The sequence below is a fragment of the Symphalangus syndactylus genome, chromosome 10 (genome assembly GCF_028878055.3).
Source record: "Symphalangus syndactylus isolate Jambi chromosome 10, NHGRI_mSymSyn1-v2.1_pri, whole genome shotgun sequence".
Taxonomy (NCBI): Eukaryota; Metazoa; Chordata; class Mammalia; order Primates; family Hylobatidae; genus Symphalangus; species Symphalangus syndactylus.
Window position 1 is genome coordinate 28,677,359 of NC_072432.2, and position 20,695 is coordinate 28,698,053.

Consider the following 20,695-nt stretch of genomic DNA (forward strand, 5'->3'; position numbering starts at 1 on the left):
GTGGCTCCAAATCTCCCAAATTTGGTGAAACATGCAGATTGTATATGCTTAATTTATTTATCCAAGCAGGATAAATACATCAAAACCACACTTAGGTACATAATAATCAAGCTATTGAAAACCAAAGATTAAAATAAAATGTTGAAAGCAGACAGAAAAGAAACAGCTACATACAGGGGAATAACATTTGGAATGATTAATAATGGTTATTTTCTTAGACACTATTAAAGCCTACAGAGCAATTGTAAAGTGAGAGAACAAAACAAAACACAACTTGTCAACCCGGAATTCTATATTCAATGTAAAAACATTTTAAATAAAACAGAATTCATTGCCAAAATACCTACAGTAGGAGAATAGCTAAATAAAGTTTTTTGGGCTAAAGAGAAATAATTTGGGCTGGAAAGCTAGATCTTCAGGAAAGAATAAAGAGCAAAGGAAATGGTAAATATCCAGGTGCATATAAAATACTAGCTTTCCTCTTATTAGCTTAACATTTATAGCACTGTTTAAAGCAAACATTATGAGTTTATAATGTAATAGATGCAATACATATGATACTCAGCATAAAAGATGGGAGGGTGGTAAACAGTTACAAGGTTATTGCGTTTTACATGAAGTTGTGCAATATTAATGCTAAGTACACTATAATCCTTGCTGAACAAAGGATCAAAAGATCTTTAGAAATAATGAAAATTAAGCACAGAAAGAAGTACTGAGATATGGGAAAGAATGGTGAGCAAAGAAATTGGTAAATGTGAGTAAATCTAAACAAGCATTAATTGCAGAAAACAATATGAAGAGTTAACTGCAAAAATATTAGGAGAAAACAACTGAAATACTTGATAATAAAAATATAAAAGACAGAAGGACACAATTAGAGATAAAGGTTCTACATTTCTTGTACTGTATGGTATAAATTACAAATTCTAGTCAACTATTGAATGTTCAAATTTGAGATTAATCATTAAAAGAATAAAGATAAAATAGTTAATTATTAGTAGAGGAGAGAATAGAAACTAAAGTTAATACAATCATTGGAGAGTAGGGAAGGAGAAAAAAGAAGTATAGAAAAAATAAGATAAAGAGAAATTAAAAAAGAAGTTGGCAGAAAAATACAAATTTATCAGTAGTCAAAATTAACACTAATAGAATAAATTAGCTATTAAAAGAAATTATTAGATTGGATTTTTCAAAACTATATACAATTTATAAGAGATATATCTAAGACACAACACAGAAATAATGTCAGTGTAGAAACGAGAAAGATTTACCAGGTAAATATGAGCCCAAAGAATGTTGATATAGATAAATTAACATCAAACAAAATGGACAATATGGCAAAAGCCTTCATATAGAAAAAATATATAAATCCAGTAATTAATAAATACAGATTTTTTAAAATTTCCTGGCCAGGCACGTTGGCCCACACCTGTAATCCCAGCACTTTGGGGGACTAAGGTAGGCAGATCACGAGGTCAGGAGTTTGAGACTAGCCTGGCCAACATGGTAAAACCCCATCTCTACTAAAAATATAAAAATTATGCAAGCGTGGTGGCGTGTGCCTGTAATCCCAGCTACTCAGGAGGCTGAGGCAGGAGAATTGCTGGAACCTGGGAGGTGGAGGTTGCAGTGAGCCGAGATCGCACCACTGCACTCTAGCCTGGGTGACAGGGCAAGACTCCATCTCGGGTGAAAAAGAAAAAAAAATTCCTGCATCTATGGCACAATGACAAAGACTGACCTCACACAAAACCTCAGCACAAATTGCAACAAACACCAGATAATTTGTTTCACAAGGACTGCGTTCTCCAACAACAAAGCACTGAAGTTAAAAATCAGCAACATAAAAATATTCTAAAAAGCATCTTTGAAAATTTAATAACTCTTATTATACAGATGAACAAATGAAAAATTCAAGTATTTAAATTTAAATACTAATAAAAATACTATATTTCAAAGTTTGTAGAAGCTAAAAATGTAGTTAGTGGGAAATTTGTAGTTTTAACTGCCTATGAAAGAGAAGAAGCAAGCCTCAAAATCTACGGTCTATAGGCTTTGGTAGCTGTCAGCCCAATATCCGGCATCATGGTTCTTTACTGATGGAACCATGTCATTGTCTGGGGCAGCAATGTGCGCAGCTAAAGTACTTATCTATAGCTCCTTGTAGTTCAAGTGGTCATGTGATACAGTTACGGCCAAAGAAACATATGGCAAGGCTTTCTATGGAAAGTTTTTGCTTTCCTAAGATAGCTATTACCACTGCTCCCTACTTCTCCCATATTCTCCTTCCATGGAAGCTGGAAGGGGAACAGCCATCTTGCTACTGGATCAGAACTAGGGCAACAAAAGCCAGGCACTAATGGTGGAGATGTGAGAAGATAAAATGAATCTACATCACACAGATCAGAGAGCTACTGCACTAACTCTGGATTCTCTAACTCTATACCTCTTGATATTTTATGAAGCCAATGCAGTTGTTTTTTCTAAACATGGAGCTATATGCTATCCTAATTGATACCCAGATCCAACTCAAGAAATTTAAAAAAAAAAAAGCAAAAAACAAGCCAGGCTCAGTGGCTCACACCTGTAATCCTAGCACTTTGAGAGGCTGAGGCAGGAGGATCGCTTAAGCTCAGAAGTTTGAGGCCAGCCTGGGCAACATAGGGAAACCCCATCTCTACAAAAAATTGTAAAAATTAGCCAGGTGTGGTGTCATGTGCCTGTAGTTGCAGCTACTCAAGTGGCTGAGGCAGGAGGATCACTTGAGCCGAGGAGGTCAAAGCTGCAGTGAGCCGTGATTCTGCCACTACACCCCAGCCTGGGCAACAGGGTGGACCCTGTCTCATAAACAAACAAACCAAAAACAAAAAAAAAAGAAAGAAAAAGAAAGAGTAAACAGAAAGGAAGAAAGCATAATAAATATAGGAAAATAAATTTATGAACTAGAAAATAAAGATACAATAGAGAGGATTAATACATCCTAAAATTGGGTGTCTGAAAAAAAAATAATGAAATAGACAATTCTGCCAAGAGTCACTAAGAAAAAAGAGGGAGATATGCAGATGATATCAGACAATATTAAACATTTAAAAAGGAATATAACTACAGATACAATACTTAAAAATAATAAAAGACAACAAACACTATACCAATAATTTGAAGATTTAACAAAAATAAATAATACAAAAACATAACATCAAAACTGACCCAGAATATTTAAGAAAATGGGAATATATACATAACAAAATAACAATAGCAATAAAAGTAAGCACAGTTTTACATGCAAGTTCTAACAAACATTGAAGAAATAGATATTCCCAATCTTACATGAAGTATTCCAGAGAATAGACTAGGGAACACTTCTCATTTTATGAGGATACTGTGATCTTGGTACCAAGATTAAACAACAATAGTGTAAGAAAAGAGTATTATAGGGTATGGCCTGGGTAACGTAGCAAGACCCTATCTCTACCAAAAATTTAAAGATTAGTTGGGCAAGGTGGTGCACTCCTGTAATTCCAGCTACTCAGGAGGCTAAGGTGGGAAGATTGCTTGATCCCAGGAGTTCAAGGTCACAGTGAGTTATGATTGTCACTGCACTCCAGCCTGGGCAACAGAACAAGACCCTGTCTCAAAAAAAAAAAAAAAAGTAAAGAAAAGAAAAAAATTATAGGGCAATCTCACTTAAAACAGAGGAAAATAAGTCCTCAATAAAATAATAGGAAATAATGCAGAAATGCAAAAATAAATATTATGATCCAGTTAGGTTTATTTCAGGAAGTCAAGGACGGTTTACTATTCAAAAACCAAATTTTACCACATCACCAGATAAAGGGGAAAAGCCATATGACTGCATGATCATCTCAATAAGTCCATGAAAAGTATTCAAACCCAGTCATAAATGATTTTTTTAAATGCCTCTTATTAATTAGCAATGGAAGAAGACATCCTTAATCTGATTTAACATTTGTATCAGATTTTGGTTCAGCTATAACAAAAAATCCAAATAGCCAGGTTTGGTGGCTCATGCCTGTATTCCCAACACTTTGGGAGGCCAAGGCAGGAGGATCACTCGAGGCCGGGGATTTGGGACCAGCCTGGGCAACATATTGAGACTCTGTCTCTACAAAAAAAAATAGAAAAAAATATTAGCCAGCTGTGGTGGCACACACCTGTAGTCCCAGCTACTCAGTAGGCTGAGGTGGGAGGATCACTGGAGCCCAGGAAGTCGAGGCTGTTGTCACCTATGATCCTGCCACTACACTCCAGTCTACGTGACAGAGTGAGACCCTGTCTCAAAAAATAAAGCTCACGCCTGTAATCTCAGCACTTTTGGAGGCTGAGGTGGACGGATCACGAGGTCAGGAGATCGAGACCATCCTGCCTAACAAGGTGAAACCCCCTCTCTACTAAAAATGTAAAAAATTAGCCAAGCGTGGTGGCGGGCGCCTGTAGTCCCAGCTACTCGGGAAGCTGAGGCAGGAGAGTGGCGTGAACCTGGGAGGCAGAGGTTGCAGTGAGCTGAGATCATGCCACTGCACTCCAGCCTGGGCGACAGAGCAAGACTCCATCTCAAAAAAAAAAAAAAAAACAATGAAATAACAGAGGCATAAATGAGAAATAAGTTAATTTCTCTCCCTAGAAATCTACCTAGGCAATCAATGGGTGAAATGATCTAAGATTCTTCCGTCTCATTACTCTGCTGTATATTGTTTCAACCTCATGGTCCAAACAGTAGGATCCATGCTCTAGTCGAAGAAGTAAGAAAAGGAAGGAAACTAGGAAAAAAGGAAGGAAAACCGGGAAGGGAAGGGGAGGGAAACTGGGAAGGGAGGGAAGGGGAAGGAAACCAGGAAGGGGAGGGGAGGGAAACCGGGAAAAGAGGGGAGGGGAAAGAAACAGAGAAGGGAGGAGAGGGGATAAGAGGGGAGGGGACTAGGACGGGAACCAGGACAGGAAGGGAAGGGGAGGGGAGGGGAGGGGAGGGAAGGGAAGGGAACCGGGATGGGAACCGGGAAGGGAAGGGAGGGGAGGGGAGGGGAGGGGAGGGAACTGGGATGGGAACCTGGAAGGGAAGAGAAAGAAACCAGGACGGGAACCGGGACGGGAATCGGGACAGGAATCAGGAAGGGAACCAGGATGGGAACTGGTGAGAGGTGAAGCCAGCTGGACTTCCTGGATCGAGTGGGGACTTGGGGAGCTTTCCTGTCTTACAAGAGGATTGTAAAACGCACCAATTAGCGCTCTGTAAAATGCACAAATCAGCAGGATTCTAAAAGTAGCCAACTGCGGGGAGGACTGAAAAAAGGGCACTCTGATAGGACAGAAATGGAACATGGGCGGGGCCAATAAGGGAATAAAAGCTGGCCACCGCCAGCAATGGCAACCCCCTCAGGTCCCCTTTCAGGCTGTGGAAGCTTTGTCCTTTCGCTCTTCACAGTAAACCTTGCTACTGCTCACTCTTTGGGTCCGTGCCATCTTTAAGAGCTGTAACACCAGAAAGTCTGCCGCTTCCTTCTTGAAGTCAGGGAGATCACGAACCCACCGGCAGGAAGCAACTCCGGACACACCAGGAAGAAAAGGGAAGGGAACTTGGACAGAAACCGGGAAGGGAAGGGAACGGGGCAAGAACTGGGAAAGGAAAGAAAGGGAACCGGGAAAAAAGAAGGGAATCGGGAAGGGAAAAGAACCGGGAAGGGAAGGGAAACCGGGAAGGGAAGGGAAACCGGGAGAAGGGGAGGGAGACCAGGAAGGGGAGGGAGACCGGGAGAAGGGGAGGGAGACCAGGAAGGGGAGGGAGACCGGGAGAAGGGGAGGGAGACCAGGAAGGGGAGGGAGACCGGGAGAAGGGGAGGGAGACCAGGAAGGGGAGGGAGACCGGGAAGGGGAGGGAGACTGGGGAGGGGAGGGGACCGGGAAGAGAACCAGGACAGGAACTGGGAAGGGAAGGGAACCGGGACGGGAACCAACCGGAAAGGGAACTGGGAAGGGAAGCGGGAAGGGAAGGGAAGCAGGACGACAACCGGGAAGGGAAGGGAACTGGGACGGAACCGGAAAGGGAACCGCGAAGAGAAGGGAAGCAGGACGGGAACCGGGAAGGGAAAAGAACCGGGACCGGAACTGGGAAGGGAACAGGGAAGGAAAGGGAACTGGAAAAAAGGGAAGGGGGGGGAACTGGGAAGGGAGGGAAACCAAGAAGGGAGAGGAGAGGAAGGGAGAGGAGGGGTGGAGAGACCAGGAGAACAGGGGAGGGGAGGGTAGAGGAAAGGGAGGGAAACCGGGAAGGCGGGGGGGGGGGGGAGGGGAGGGGACAGGCAAGGGAACCGGACGGGAACCTAGACGAGAACCGGGAAGGGGGGGGGATCCCTGACGGGAACCGAGACGGGAATCGGGAAGGGAAGTGAACCGGGACGGGAACCAGGAAGGGACGGGAAAGGGACAGGGGATGGAACCGGGAAGGGATGGGAACCGATGGCAACCGGGAAAGGAAGGGAAGGGACCGGGACGGGAACAGAGACAGGAACCGGGAAGGGAAAAGAAGGGAACCGGGACGAGAACAAAGAAAGGAAGGGAGGAGAACCGGTACAAGAACCGGGAAGGGAAGGGAAGGGAACCGTGACAGGAATCGGGAAGAGAAGGGAAGGGAACCGGGACGGGAAGGGGAGGAAAACCGGGAAGGGAGGGGAGGGGACCAGGAAGGAAACCGGGACGGGAACTGGTAAGGAAACCGGGACTGGAACCGGGAAGGGACGGGAACCGGGAAAGGAAGGGAAGAGAAGAGAACCGGGAAGGGAAGAGAAGGGAACCGGGAAGGGAGGGTAGGGGAGGGAAACCGGGAAGGAAGAGGAAGGGGAGGGGAGACCGGGACGGAACTGGGACGGGAAGGGTAGGGAACCGGGCGGGAACCGGGATGGGAGGGGAAGGGAATGGGGACGACAACCGGGACGGGAACCAGGAAGGGAAGGGAACCAGGACAGGAACTAGAATGAGAACAAGGAAGGGAAGGGAACCGGGCGGGAACCGGGAAGGGAAGCGGGAAAGGAAGGAAACCGTGACGGGAACCAGAAAGGGAAGGGAAGCGGGACGGGAGCCAGGAAGGGAAGAGAAGGGAAGGAGGTAAACCAGGACGGGAACCGGGAAGGGCAGGGAACCCGGACGGGAAGGAAAGGGAATCGGGATGGGAACCGGGAAGGGAAAGGAACCGGAAAGGGAAAGGAAGGGAACCGGGAGGGAAGAAGGGAAGGGAGAAGGGAAGGGGAAAGGGGAATGGGAAGTAGCAGGGAGGGAAGGAATAAAGGGAGAAGTGACAGAGGGCGCATGTGAACCGTGTCTCAAGGTTTCCCAGAGCTTCCACAGACCATTTCCATCTGAATCCTACTGACCAGAACGTGGTCATTTGGACACAGTTATAAAAGAATAAAATTATAAAATGTTTCTGAAAGTAGAAAAGAAGACAATAAATTGTTAAATACGTAGGAAAGAGACATCCTCAAAAGTTACTAGAGGGAGTGTAAATTGGTACAATCTCTATGCAGGGCAATTTGGCAATATCCTTCAAAATGACTAATGCATACATCCTCTGACTCAGAAATTCCACTTTTAAGAATTTACATCACAGATTTACTGGCATATGAGTATGTGCAGGATTATTCATCACAGTAAAATATTAGAAATGACCAAAATGTCCATCAATATGGAAAGCTAAATATATGATGGACATTTTGTAATGTACTTGTGAAATAAATGAGGAAACTCTATGTGTCAATACAGAACGACTTCCAAGTGTAAAAACAAAAGGTAGACAAGAGTATTTATAGTGGTATGCTACCTCATGTGACAGCTTTATTGATTAGGGTTTTTAATAATAACTCTTGGTCTCCAACGTACATGCAATACTATGTTCCTTTACAATCAAAAAAGATCCAGGTCAGGCATGATGGCTCACGCCTGTAATCTCAGTACTATGGGAGGCTGAGGTGGGTGGATTGCTTGAACCCAGTAAGTAGTTCAATACCAGCCTGAAAAACATGGCAAAATCCATCTCTACAAAACATACAAAAAATTAGCTGGGCATGGTGGCACGCATTTGTAGTCCCAGCTACTTGTGAAGCTGAAGTGGGAGGATCACCTGAATCCTGGAGGTGGCGGCTACAGTGAGCTGTGATCACACCTCTGCCTAGGTGACAGAGTAAGACACTGTCTCAAAAAAAAAAAAATTCAAAGAAAATATAACAAAATGTCAAAATTTGACAAAGCTGGATGGTGGGTTTACACAGTTATTCATTATATATGCAAAACTGTTTGCTAATTTTTTAAAATATAAATAGAAAATGTTCACAGATGTCAAAAGAATTTCCAACAGAGTAACAAAATACTTTATTAAACAAATTAACATATGTAAGTATGACATAAATATAAGTAGTAGCTTATATTAATAATTTGTTAAAGCACAACTATCATTCAGCTGTTTGTCAAAGATGCTAACATTTTAAAAATTTTATTTCACTTTTGTCTATGAAAGAAACATGAAGGCAATTAACGCCAAAAATTATCTCAGAAGTTTCAAAACAAATTCAGATTTACCTGTGCTAACTTTTGTGTAGATGAACTCAATTCTTTTACTGACAGTATTTCACTGGAATCGGTTTGAGTGGCATGGTCTGTGCTGAAAAAGCCAATCTTTAAATCATCTGAAATGTTAAGTCTGAAAACAAAGGAAATGAAATGTGCTTTATGTCATAGATATTTTCTTAGAAATAGACGTTAGTGTGTATTTTTTTGTGTAAATCATATCGCATTTTAAGTATTCTAAGAGGTTGGTGAGGTGAGGAAGCCTCTGAATTAGCTCTAGTGATCTGGAGCTAATGAGGATAATGAGATTATCAAATTCCCTGGACTAAGGCATATTGCTCTACGGTTACTCATCTGATTTCCACTTTTCTGAGGTATGATCAATTTATATACCTGCTTTTAATATCTTCCATGCTGTTATTGCCTGTGCTACTGCTGAAAATAATTCTAGATTATGCATAGGCATATTCAGCAGAAATCCTTTAAGACAGTGGTTCTCAAAGTATGGGCTGAGGACCCCTGGGGTTCTGGGATACTCTATTAGAAAATCTATGGGATCAAATTAATTTTATAATAGTATTAAGATTTTATTTGTCTTTTTTACTATCATTCTTTCACGAATGTTCAGTGGAGTTTTCCAGAGGCTACAGATTATACAGAAGCAGCTATGAGAATTCAGCTCTCTTCCATTAAGCCAGGCATGGAAAAGCTTTGCAAAAATGTAAAACAGTGACACTCTTCTCATGAAAGTTTTTGTTTTAGAACAATACAGTTAGTTTTTCTTTAAAATATGCTATTTCCAGCTACTAGAGAGGCTGAGGCAGGAGGATTGCTCGAGTCCAGGAGGTTGAGGCTGCAGTGAACTACGAAAGCACCACCACACTCCAGCCTGGGCAACAGAAACAGAACCTGTTTCAGAAAAATAAAATAAATAAAATATGGTATTTCTATTAACACAAACCTGATTTATCCTTATTTTAAATGAATCAATTTAAATATATTTTAATTTTCTTCTTTTAAATTTCCAATCTGGCAACTATCAATAGATAGGACCAACATAAACTAAATCTCTTTGAGGGTGCCAATAATTTTTTGACTATAGAGAGGTCTTGAAACCAAAGTTTGAGAATTGCTTCTTTAAGTTGATCACACCATCTTCCTATATTTGATTTTCAAACATTATTCCTGAAAAATGTGAATAGGCCAGGAACAAGTGTTTGTAAATTCCTTCTACAGATTTCTAAGGACAGGCAACTCAAACAGCATTAAGAAGGCAATTTTCTGGATGTACTCTGTCAATTTGATCAAACTTACCACAACTGTTTCTAAAATGTCAGCTAAAATAAGAGAACCACAAAAGCCCAAGTAGAATTATCAGACTTCTCAGTGTAGGTGCCAAAGGCAGAATGTCTGTGCTTCTATCCCACCTCTTCTGCTGAGGAGAGCATACCCCCATGCGGGGCACCCCATAGCAACTCCCCTTTTCTTGCATGCTGGCCAGACCTCAGATTTGTCCCCCACAGAACTCAGATGAAGTTGACCATATCCACAGTGCCAAGTGTAACTCCAAGCTGGGCTAAGCCCATCACAGTTATCCCACTCTCCTTGGCAGTGGATGTCCAGGGATGGGTGTAGAACCCAGGTCTGAAGAGGGAGACATTAGGAAGGGTCTGTTGGGGGCTAGTAAGAAAGCTTTTTAGACTCCTACAAAGGGGGCACCAGAGGAGCAATTTCTTCTTTGACTCTGGACATTGCCAAGGGTGGAAGTAATGCCAAGAACTGGCACAGTCACTAGGTGACCACAAGGGGGGCCAGCCAGGGCATAGATGATGAGCTTTCAAAAAAGATGGAAATAGGTTGGGTGCAGTGGCTCATGCCTATAATCCCAGCACTTTGGGAGGCCGAGGCACGAGGAGCACTTGAGGTCAGAAGTCTGAGATCAGCCTGGCCAATATGGCGAAACCCTGTCTTGACTAAAAATACAAAATTAGCTGGGCGTGGTGGCACATGCCTGTAATCCCAGCTACTCGGGAGGCTGAGGGTCAAGAATCGCTTGAACCTGGGAGGCAGAGGCTGCAGTGAGCCGAGATCGCACCACCGCACTCCAGCCTGGGTGGCAGGGCAAGATTCTGTCTCAAAAAAAAAAAAAAAAAAGATGGAAATAAATTTGACTGATGACTTTGCTCGGCCATTGACTCAATTAGCTCTGAAACCTGTCATACCTCCAGTCTTCCTGTAATGTCATAGAGTAAGTGCACCAATTGTTGGCAGTTTCTGTCAACTGTAGCTGAAAGCATCCTGACTGGTACTCTAGCTATGTGACGTTAGATAAATTACTAAACCTTTCTGTGCCTTAGTTTCCTCTTATGGAAAATAATAGTCCCCATTTCATAGGCTTACTGTGAGAATTTAGTGTGTTAATACTGAGAAGTACCTTGAATGAACCTTGATCAACAGTAAGCCCTCAAGAAATGTTACTCATTATTAGTACTGCAGTGGTGGTTGTTTCTACTGTCACTCTGATGTTTTGAAATGTCATAGTTTTTTCATCATATTTGGAAAAAACTATTAAAGCAGAGCAATATCAACTAAAAAAGGCCATTTAACGTGAAAACTCCTTGATATTCAAAATAAAGATCTTCAGTTAATCCCACAAAATTTTCAACTTTCCATATACTAATTACAGTAAACAAGTAAATAAAAATATGCTATACTGAGGTAGTGGCGAGCCTCATTTCTCATTACATACACTCCATGTAACTTACTCATGTGTCACATATCTGCTAGTTAAAGGTTCCCCCAAATACATCTGTACCTTAACAGTACCCTCAGCCTAGGATTAAGTCTCCCCACAGTTGTACCTATCAAAATCATATGTAACCACTCTCTTTTCTACCTTCTTTTGCCTTCCATTCTCTTCCCTTCTCAGGGTGAAGGAATCAACATGGTGGTCAATGACATGGGGCCATAAAAAAAATTGGGAGTCATGCATAGAAGAATAGCAAGCTTGGTGGCTAAGAATGTGGGTCAGTTGGGGGAACAGGGGCAGCAGCACAGAGGTGGCAGACAGAGGAGAGGACCGCAATAGTGGGAGACTGGATACATTGAATGAGTAAGTAAACGTTCTCAAAATGACAGAAGTCAAGTTTTTCAGTTCTAGGAAAGATATTTACAAACATAGGGAAAGAGTAGACTAGAAAGTTCTCTGAGACGATGGAATGGAATGGAATGCGAAGAATTGGTATGAATGCATGCTTTTATAAATATAGATACATAGATATATAAATCGTTGTAGGTGCATATATGTGTGCACATATATATGTGAACATATATGTATGTGCATATATTTATACATATCTGTTTCTAGTTCTGTCCAATGAGAGGGCCTAGAAGAATGGAACCCCAGTAGTGATGAGCACATCTAACACTCAGATGTTGGTTTCTTTTCTTTCTTCTCTTTTTTTTTCAATATATTTTTTGAGACAGAGTCTTGCTTTGTCACCCAGGCTGGAGTTCAGTGGTGTGATCTCAGCTCACTGCAATCTCCACCTCCTGGGTTCAAGTGATTCTCACGCCTCAGTCTCCGAAGTAGCTGGGATTACAGGGGTGGACCATCACACCTGACTAATTTTGTATTTTTAGTAGAGATGAAGTCTCCCCATGTTGGCCAGGCTGGTCTCAAACTCCTGGCCTCAGTGATCCACCTGCCTCAGCCTCCCAAAGTGCTGGGATTACAGGTATGACCCACTGCGCCTGGCCCTAGATGTTGGTTTCTAAAAACCATCCTCCACTAAAAGAAATGAAGTCTCCTTGAAAAAACAGCTCATTCCAAGACTGGAATAAAAGTATATAAAATTATATAAAAGCAAAAGTATAAAACGAGCCTGGAACATTTAGTTTGCCATAAAGTGAAGAAATTCTCAAAAGATGATGGGAAAATATAAAAATGATGAAGAAACTAGATTGAAGAAACACCCACTGGCCATATATAAGACAATTTAAGCATCAAAATAAATAATGAAAGCATCAGATTATAACCCATTGAATAAAATAGAAATCCATCAATCCATACTGATATGAATGAATGAATGAACAAATACATGAGAATGGGAAGCTCTAATAAATGTATGAAAAAATAGAAAAAAAGCAGAGAATTACCATGTGGCAGTCATCATAAAGGTGACATTAAGATAGGAGTCATCAGGCTGGGTGCAGTGGCTCACACCTGTAACCCCAGCACTTTAGGAGGCTGAGGTGGGTGGGTCACTTGAGCTTAGGAGTTAGAGACCAGCCTGGCCAACATGGTGAGACCTTGTCTCTACAAAAAATACAAAAATTAGCCAGGTGTGGTGGCACACACCTGTAGTCCCAGGTACTTGGGAGGCTGAGGTGGGAAGATCAGCTGAGCCTGGGAGGTTAAGGCTGCAATGAGCTTGGATTGTGTCACTGCACTTCAGCTTGGATGACAGAGTGAGATCCTGCCTCAAAAAGTAAAAATAAAAATAAAAGAGAGGAGTCATCATTGGTGACCATGGCTGGTTAGAATAAGTTTTAGAAAAAAGGAAATTGTAATACCTAGAAAATAGTAATTTATTACAAAGAAAAGAATGGTAAATTTAAAATAGAGGACCTTGGTAGGCACCAACTCAACAAGGTCAAGGTTAATCAGGGGAAAAATTGAACCATGCCTACTAAAGTTGAAGCCCTGAGAACCCAACCCGAGAGGTTCTTTATGACCAGGTGACTGATTCACAGATGGGTTCCTCACCAGCTGGTAGTTACCTGCAGTCTCACAGCCACACTCAGAAGTGACCCTGAATGACAATCATGAAGGAAACTCCTCTCCCTGAATAAACTGAAAGCAGTATATTTGGTTGTCTACTTTTTCTGGATGAGGGATGGCCAGAATTACATATTGATATTAATTTATGGGCAGCTGCTAAAGAGTTAGCAGGATGGTCAGGAACTTGGAAGGAACAGATTGAGAGATGGATGTCAAGAACGTCTGGGAAGAGTTCTGTGGATGAGCCTTTGAAAATGGGCACAGACTGTAAAGGTGTTTGTGTGGCATCTGAATGCCCACCCAAGGGAATCCACTGTGGAGAAAGTAGTTAAATAATTAGGCAAAATGACACACTCTGTGGATATCATTCAGTTTCCTTTTGTAGCCACCTCTGCTTGCTTGATGGCCCTTGAACAAAATGGCCATGGTGTCGGGGATGGAGTTCAACAACGTGGTTTTTCCCCTTACCAAGGCTGGCCTGGCTACCACAGGTTCTGAGTGCCTAACTAGTCAACAGCAGAGATCAATACTGAGCTCCCAATATGGCAGCATGAACCAGAGGGAATAGCCAGCCACCTAGCGACAGGTTGATAGCACTGAACGTCTTCCATCATCCTCACCGGAACACACATTTATTTTGGATATGGATTTGCATTCCCTGACTATACTGCACTGGCCAGAACCACCAAGCATGAATTTACAGAACATCTTATCCATCGTCATGGTATTCTCACAGCATCACTTCCCATCAAGGAACTCATTTCACAGCAAAAGACAGGCAGCAATGGATTCATGCCCATGGAATTCAGTGATCTTATCATATAACCCATCACCCAGAAGTGGCTGGCCTAATAGAAAGGTCAAATAGCTTATTGAAGATTCATTTAAGGCCAGGCACAGTGGTTCATGCCTGCAATCCCAGCACTTTGGGAGGCCGAGGCGGGAAGATCGCTTGAGCCCAAGAGTTCAGGAACGGCCTGGGCAACATAGTGACACCCTGTCTCTACAAAAAAAGAAAAAACCAATCAAAAAATAAAATAAAATTAGCTGGGCATGGTGGCACACACCTGTACTGCCAGCAATATTTGGGAGAAGCGAATCCATGAAAGAATGCACTTCTGTCTCACAGGATGCAGTATATGCTTTGAAACAGTATATGGTGCTATCTCTCCTACAGTCATAGGTCCAAGAATGAAGAGGCACCTCTCACTCTTATGCCTAATAACTCACTCCCAAAATTATAGTTTCCTGTCTCTGCAACTTTAGGATCTGCTGGTTTGGAAGCCTTAGTTCACAACGGAAGAATGTTTCCACCAGAAAACATAACAGAAATTCTATTGAATTAGATGACACTGATGACTGGTCACTTTGTGATCCTTATGCTGCTGAAACAAAGGCAGAAAAGGGGGTCACTACTGGCTGAAGTGACTGATTCTGAATACCAAGGGGCAGTTGGGTTGCTGGTGAACAATGGAGTCAAGGAGAACTCTGTCTGGAACCCAGAGGATTCTTTGGAGTGCCTCTTAGTGTTTCCGTGCCCAGTAGTAAAGATTAATGGAAAAAAGGCAGAAAAAAAAAAAAGGCAGAACTTTTAAAAGTCAGGACTTCCAGGAATGAAGATTTGGATCTCACAGCTAGGTAAGGAACTTTGACCTGTCTATACCTTTCAGCAAGTTTCGCAGCCACTGGGCAAGCCATCCCTGCAGACCAGCAGTTGCCACACCCTCTGGCAAGTTTCTCTCCCACCATGTCTTCTCCAAAGAGGTATCATTCCTAATCTCAGCCTTTGAAGGCGGGTCTTCTAACTCCTTAGTTCCTGCCCTGTTTCCTCTTCCTCAGACCTGGAGGTCATAGCTGCTTTTTGTGTTTGCTATCAGTGTATTGCCTAGAGTCTTCTTTTACCACCTTACTGCCTTTTACTAGTTAAAAATCCTTCTTACTATTTAACAGAGAACAGGAAATAGTCTCTGTTCAAATTAGCAGTGAGGTTTCTGCCTCCTGTCTGGACCCTGAGTGCTACATCAATATAGTAAATATAAACAGCCATGGGAACTAACTCTTTCTGTATAGTCTACACTGCTGTACATTTAACAGATCTCAGTGATTCACTTTTCCAGTCTAGAAATGCAATCTTTACCCTACCCAGTGCTAAGCGGCTCCTTTTTACTATTCAGCCACATTTCTCATTAAGCATGAACACGTATGTTCTTCTGTTCCTTCCCATTGTAAGCAAAAGACTTATCATGGGTGGTTTATGGAGTGTGAACAGTTTTTACCAATATTTTCAGGATATGACTTAGAAACTTGAAATTATGTTTTCAGGTGTTCTTTCTGGTGCCATAATATTACAATAATACAATATGATATTTTAAAATCAGGTCCAGGCTGGGTGCAGTGGCTCACGCCAGCACTTTGGGAGGCTAAGGCGGGCAGACTGCTTGAGCTTAGGAGTTTGAGACCAGCCTGGGCAACGTGGTGAAGCCCCGTCTCTACAAAAATACAAAAAAAAAAAAAAAATTAGCTGGGCATGGTGGCACACACCTGTGGCTCCACCTAGTCAGGAGGCTGAAGTGAGAGGATCCCTTGAGCTCAGGGGTCAGAGGCTGCATTGAGCTGTGACCGTAACGCTGCACTGCAGCCTGGGTGACAGAGGGGCAGTTGGAAATGACAGATTCTTCTTCTAAATCCCTGATGAGGATAAGCCCATGACTCTCCGGTTTCACCAGTCCTAACTCTTTATGTGACTGACTCAAAAAGATCCAGCTCATTCAGAATCTAACTGAATGAGGAAGATTTATTCTTCAGTGTCCCTTCAAATTCCAAATGTCTCTAATTTTAGCTAACAACCCTGCTGCCTAGAATGGAAACCCACATCACAACAAATTAGCTAAGTGGTTCCTACACAGTCTTTATTTATAGTCTCAGCAATTCTATTTCTGAATAATAAGTTGGTGGTTATGCATAAAACAGAATTTGGGGAAGATAATTATGTTTTTTAAAAATAAATTACATACAAAATTAAAGTCCTAGTTTATTTTGGAAAACAGACCTATGAATATGTATTAATAACATGCAATGACTCTTCTCACTGAATCCTAGAATTGTCCATCCTACAAATGCTTATTAATAAATCAGTCAATGAAGACAGCATTAGGTGTGCTAAACTTTCACTGTGGCATATTTCTCAGTGCTAAATAAGAATATTGCTTCCTTTTATTCCTCTTCAAAGAACACAGAACTTTGATGTGCCCCATGGCTCATAAACTTCTCTAACTACAGTCACTTCCTGGCTGATGTCACCAAGGCTCTCAGCTTAAGACACCATCTTTGTGCTAATTATTTCCAAACTGATATAGCTGAGCTGAACCTCTCCTCTTAACTTCAGACTCATCTAATCAACTACCTACTTAACAGCCTAAATGGATGTCTAATAGTCACCGCTGACATATCGTGACCAGAAGTAAGCTTATAATGTTCCCTTCAGACCTGTTCATCTCATTATCTTCCCCATCCGGGTTACTGGCAATTCCATTCTACCTGTTCATCAAGGTCTCTCCGGACCTCCAACCACTGCTATCCCACAGTCATCTTCCACGAGGAATATTGTAATAGTCTCCTGTTTCCTTGTTTCTGCCCTCGTCCTCACTATAGTCTATTATAAAAACAGCAGTCAGAGTAATCCCATTGAAGGATAAATCAAATCATGTCACTCCTCTTTCCCAATCCCCTCATGGCTTCCCATCTCACAGTAAAAGCTGAAGTCCTTACGGTAGTCTAAAGTCCCTTGCCACAGGCACCGACCCCCTTCCCTCTGACTTCGCCTCCACTATTCTCCCTCTCTGCTCCAGCCACACTGGCCTCCTTGCTGCTCCTAGGACATCCAGGCACCGTCTTTCTACCCAGTGTTCTCTCTGCCTGGAACACTTGGTAGCCTGATAGATCCTTAGGGCTCCCCCCTCAAGCCTGCAAGTCTTCACCCCAATGTCATTTTCTCAGTGAAGGCTTCCCTGATCACCGTTTCTAAAATCTGCAATCCAGGCCAGGCATGGTGGCTCATGCCTGTAATCCCAGCACTTTGGGAGGCCGAGGCTGGAGGACTGCTTGAGCCCAGGAGTTTGGGACCAGCCTGGGCAACACAGCAAGACCCTGTATTAAAAAAAATTAGCCAGGCAGGCTGGGGTGTGCTTGTCGTCTCAGCTACTCAGGAGGCTGAGGTGGAGGGATCGCTTGACTCCAGTTCAAGGCTGCACTGAGCCATGATCGTGCCACTACACTCCAGCCTGGGTGACAGAGTGAGACCCTGACTCAAACAAACAAACAAACAAACAAATTAAATCACACCTCCCTCCCCACTTGCCACACACACACACACACACACTCACTCACTTTCCTCTTCTCCCTCCCCATGTTCGGTTTCTTCCTTATCACTAACCACTATCTAACTTATTATATAGTTTACTTGTTTATCTAGTTCATCATCAGTTCCTGACTAGGATGCAAACTCCACAAAGGCTGGACTTTCGTCTGCTTTGTAGACCACGTTCAGCACCTGAGCCTCTCTCATTCACACCCAGGCACTGGCTCAGTCGCCCTAGTACTTTGGGCGAAGAGGAATGAATATGGGCATCAGTGGTTCTTTTGTTCAGTCAATGAGCACTTGGCACCATCGGTCTGCCCTTGAGCCCGGCAGGTGCATTTTTTTTTGGGGGAGCTACCCCACCATGGAATGCCAAGGAGTCCAGGGCAGGACACCATTCCTATCAGCAAACACTAGAACAGGGTAGACGCTGTGTACCTCTGGTGTTTACCACGTGCTGCCTCTAATAAATGCTATTCACAGTCACCACTAGACCAGGTCCCGTGCACCCTGACCCATTTTAACAAATGTACCCATTGAATACAGTGAAGCTGGGGAAGCTGAGCCCAGGAGCACTGCCTCACTGGGTCAGTCCCACTGCTGGGCTAGGACACCTGTGGTCCCTTCTTCTCACCCTGGAGCTGCGTCTGTGTGAGGGGCTTGCCCCTAAGCCAGCCCACCTGGCACCATGAGGCCCCTGCCTTATACAATGGTAAGTTCTCCCATAGCAGCTAAGCTAATTCTGGCTACCTACTGATTTGAAATGGTTTTTAGAAAGAAATTTGCATTTTCCCAGGAACATCAGCTCTACATTATCCAAATAAACAACAAAGCTAGAACACAGGGGGCAAAGGATTATGAAAGGGAGGGGTTTTAAACAAGGATCAAGGAATAGCAAATAATGACATCGGCAAACACTTCTATGATTCTGCTATGGTCTGAGTGTTTGTGTCTCCTGAAAATTCATATTGAAATCCTAACCCCCAAGATGACGATATTAGCAGGTGTGGACTTTGGAGGTGACTAGGTCATGAAAGTAGAACCCTATAAATGGGATTAGTGCCCTTCTAAAAGCAGGGTGGGAGCGGGTGTGGGGGATGTGGGGGAAAACACCCTTGCTCATTGCACCATGTGAAGACACAGCCAGGAGGTACTGTCTGTGCAGAAGGGACCCTCATCAGACCCGGAATCTGCCAGTGGGCTTCTCAGCCTCCAGAACTGGGAGAAACAAATTCCTGTTGCTTATAAGCCACCCAGCCTATGGTGTTTTGTTATAGCAGCCCGAGGGGACTAAGACGGGTACTGTGTCCTAGATTAGCTCATTTAATATTCACTATGATCTATGAAGCAGGCACTACTCTTCATCATTCATGAACGATTATTTCCCGCTGAGAAAACTGAGGCACAGAGCAGTCAGTCGCCTAACTCACGGCCCCTGTGAGAGGGTCGCCAAGATCCTGGAATCCGGGCAGTCTGGCTCCAGAGTCCGTGCTCTTAGTGTCCAGCTATACACTTGAAGAACTGAAAACGGCAGCTCTTTTCGGACAGTGATCCCCTCGAAAAACAAACAAAAAACTGAAGCCCAGCGGCTGGAGCAAGGGGCCTGGAAAGGCGTTGAGCTAGGGCCGGGGCGCGAGGGCTCCGGGGCGGGCCGGCGGGGGCTGCCTCTCCTGCCGGTCACCTGGGGTTGAACTGGAATTGTTCAATAGAGGCCTCGAGGCCCTCCATGATCTTCCGGCATTCCTCTGTCTCAGGCGAGTCGCCCCAGTTCGCCATCGAAGCCAGGGACTTGCGCCTCCCGCGGAGCCGCTCGCTCGCGGGAGTCGGAGTCCGGAACCCGGCGTCCGTTGCCATGGCGACTCCCAGGGAACCGGGGAAGCGCGGGAATCCGTGGGCGGGGGCCAGGGAGGGCCGCGGGTGGAAGAGGGTGGGGAACGGGGTGGGAAGGGGAAGGGAGGAAAGAGGGAGGGGATGGGGGAAGGAGATGGGGAGGAGGAGGATAGGGAGAAGGGTGGCAAGAGGATAGGGTGAGGGACGAGGAGGGGGAGGAGGAGGGGAAGGGGAGAGGGAAAGGAAGGAGAGAAGGTGTGGAGGGAAGGAAGAGGGGGAAGGAGTGAGGGAAGGGGGAAGAGATGGAACGGAGGATGGGGAGGGAGCACGCGCAGGAGGAGGGGAGTGGAGAGGGGGGAGGAGGGGGCGGGGCGGGCTCCCGAGCCACCCCGCGGCGCTTTCACTGTCCCGCCTGCCTCAAGGCTTCCCCACAAGGCGCCCACAGCCTGGCGGCCGCTGCGATACCCGAGAGGAAAGCTGCACCCCTGTAAATAACCCTTCAGCCTCCCGCCATGCCCCTGGACCCTGCTCGTTTCCTCCTCTACCCAGGCGCGGAGCTCAGCCTACCTCGTGGACCCGCGCATTTGCGGGGGCTCGGATTCCCGAGCTTCTCGCTTCCTACGCGCGCAGCAGACCCGCAGCTCGGTGGCCTTGGCTTTCATGGCCTCCCAGCGTGTGCCAAAGGTCCCCCTCAAGGAGGAGGAAAAGCAGTGAAACCATCTAATAACTATGCTCATGACATAATGAGCCCTGCGATTCCGGACCAAGGCCATCATAAGAGGAGAGCAGGCTGCCTAATAAGCTGTCTCCACCTGCCACAAACGTAGGCGTTCCTGGACAAAATATTTCGTTGCAGAGATTAAACAGATTTCTATTTAATGAGGTCAGAATATGAGGCGTTAAGTCTTAAACTATACCATCTAGTGTGGAATTCAATTTTACCAGGTTTCTACAATAATAAGAGCTTATAGTGAAACTGCTGTCATCCTTAGTTTTAAATTATGTATCACTCATTGTCAACTAATAGGAGACACCTATTCTAATATCAGTATGTCATTGCCATTGTTTTTCTGTAAACAACTGGCTAAATTTCTTTTTAAAATGTCATTGTCTGGTTTAGAACTGTCTATACTACATCTGCATTTCAATAT

The 20,695-nt window shown here is 44.0% G+C and overlaps 1 protein-coding gene across 3 annotated transcripts in view; it reads right to left on the reverse strand.

Moving 5' to 3' along the window:
* The window catches only part of C10H10orf67 (chromosome 10 C10orf67 homolog), a 152,953-nt gene extending 132,613 nt beyond the window's left edge, over positions 1 to 20,340 (reverse strand). For 2 of the 3 annotated variants that reach the window (XM_055296761.2, XM_055296762.2), the window contains exons 1-2: positions 20,112 to 20,340; positions 8,587 to 8,707 (exon numbers count right to left, since the gene is read on the reverse strand). In XM_055296761.2, the coding sequence (XP_055152736.2) occupies positions 8,587 to 8,707; positions 20,112 to 20,320 (330 nt within the window). In that variant the 5' untranslated portion in view covers positions 20,321 to 20,340. The remainder of the gene's footprint in view (positions 1 to 8,586; positions 8,708 to 20,111) is intronic. The other variant, XM_055296760.2, reaches the window with a different exon arrangement.
* Between the last annotated feature and the right edge of the window lie 355 nt (positions 20,341 to 20,695).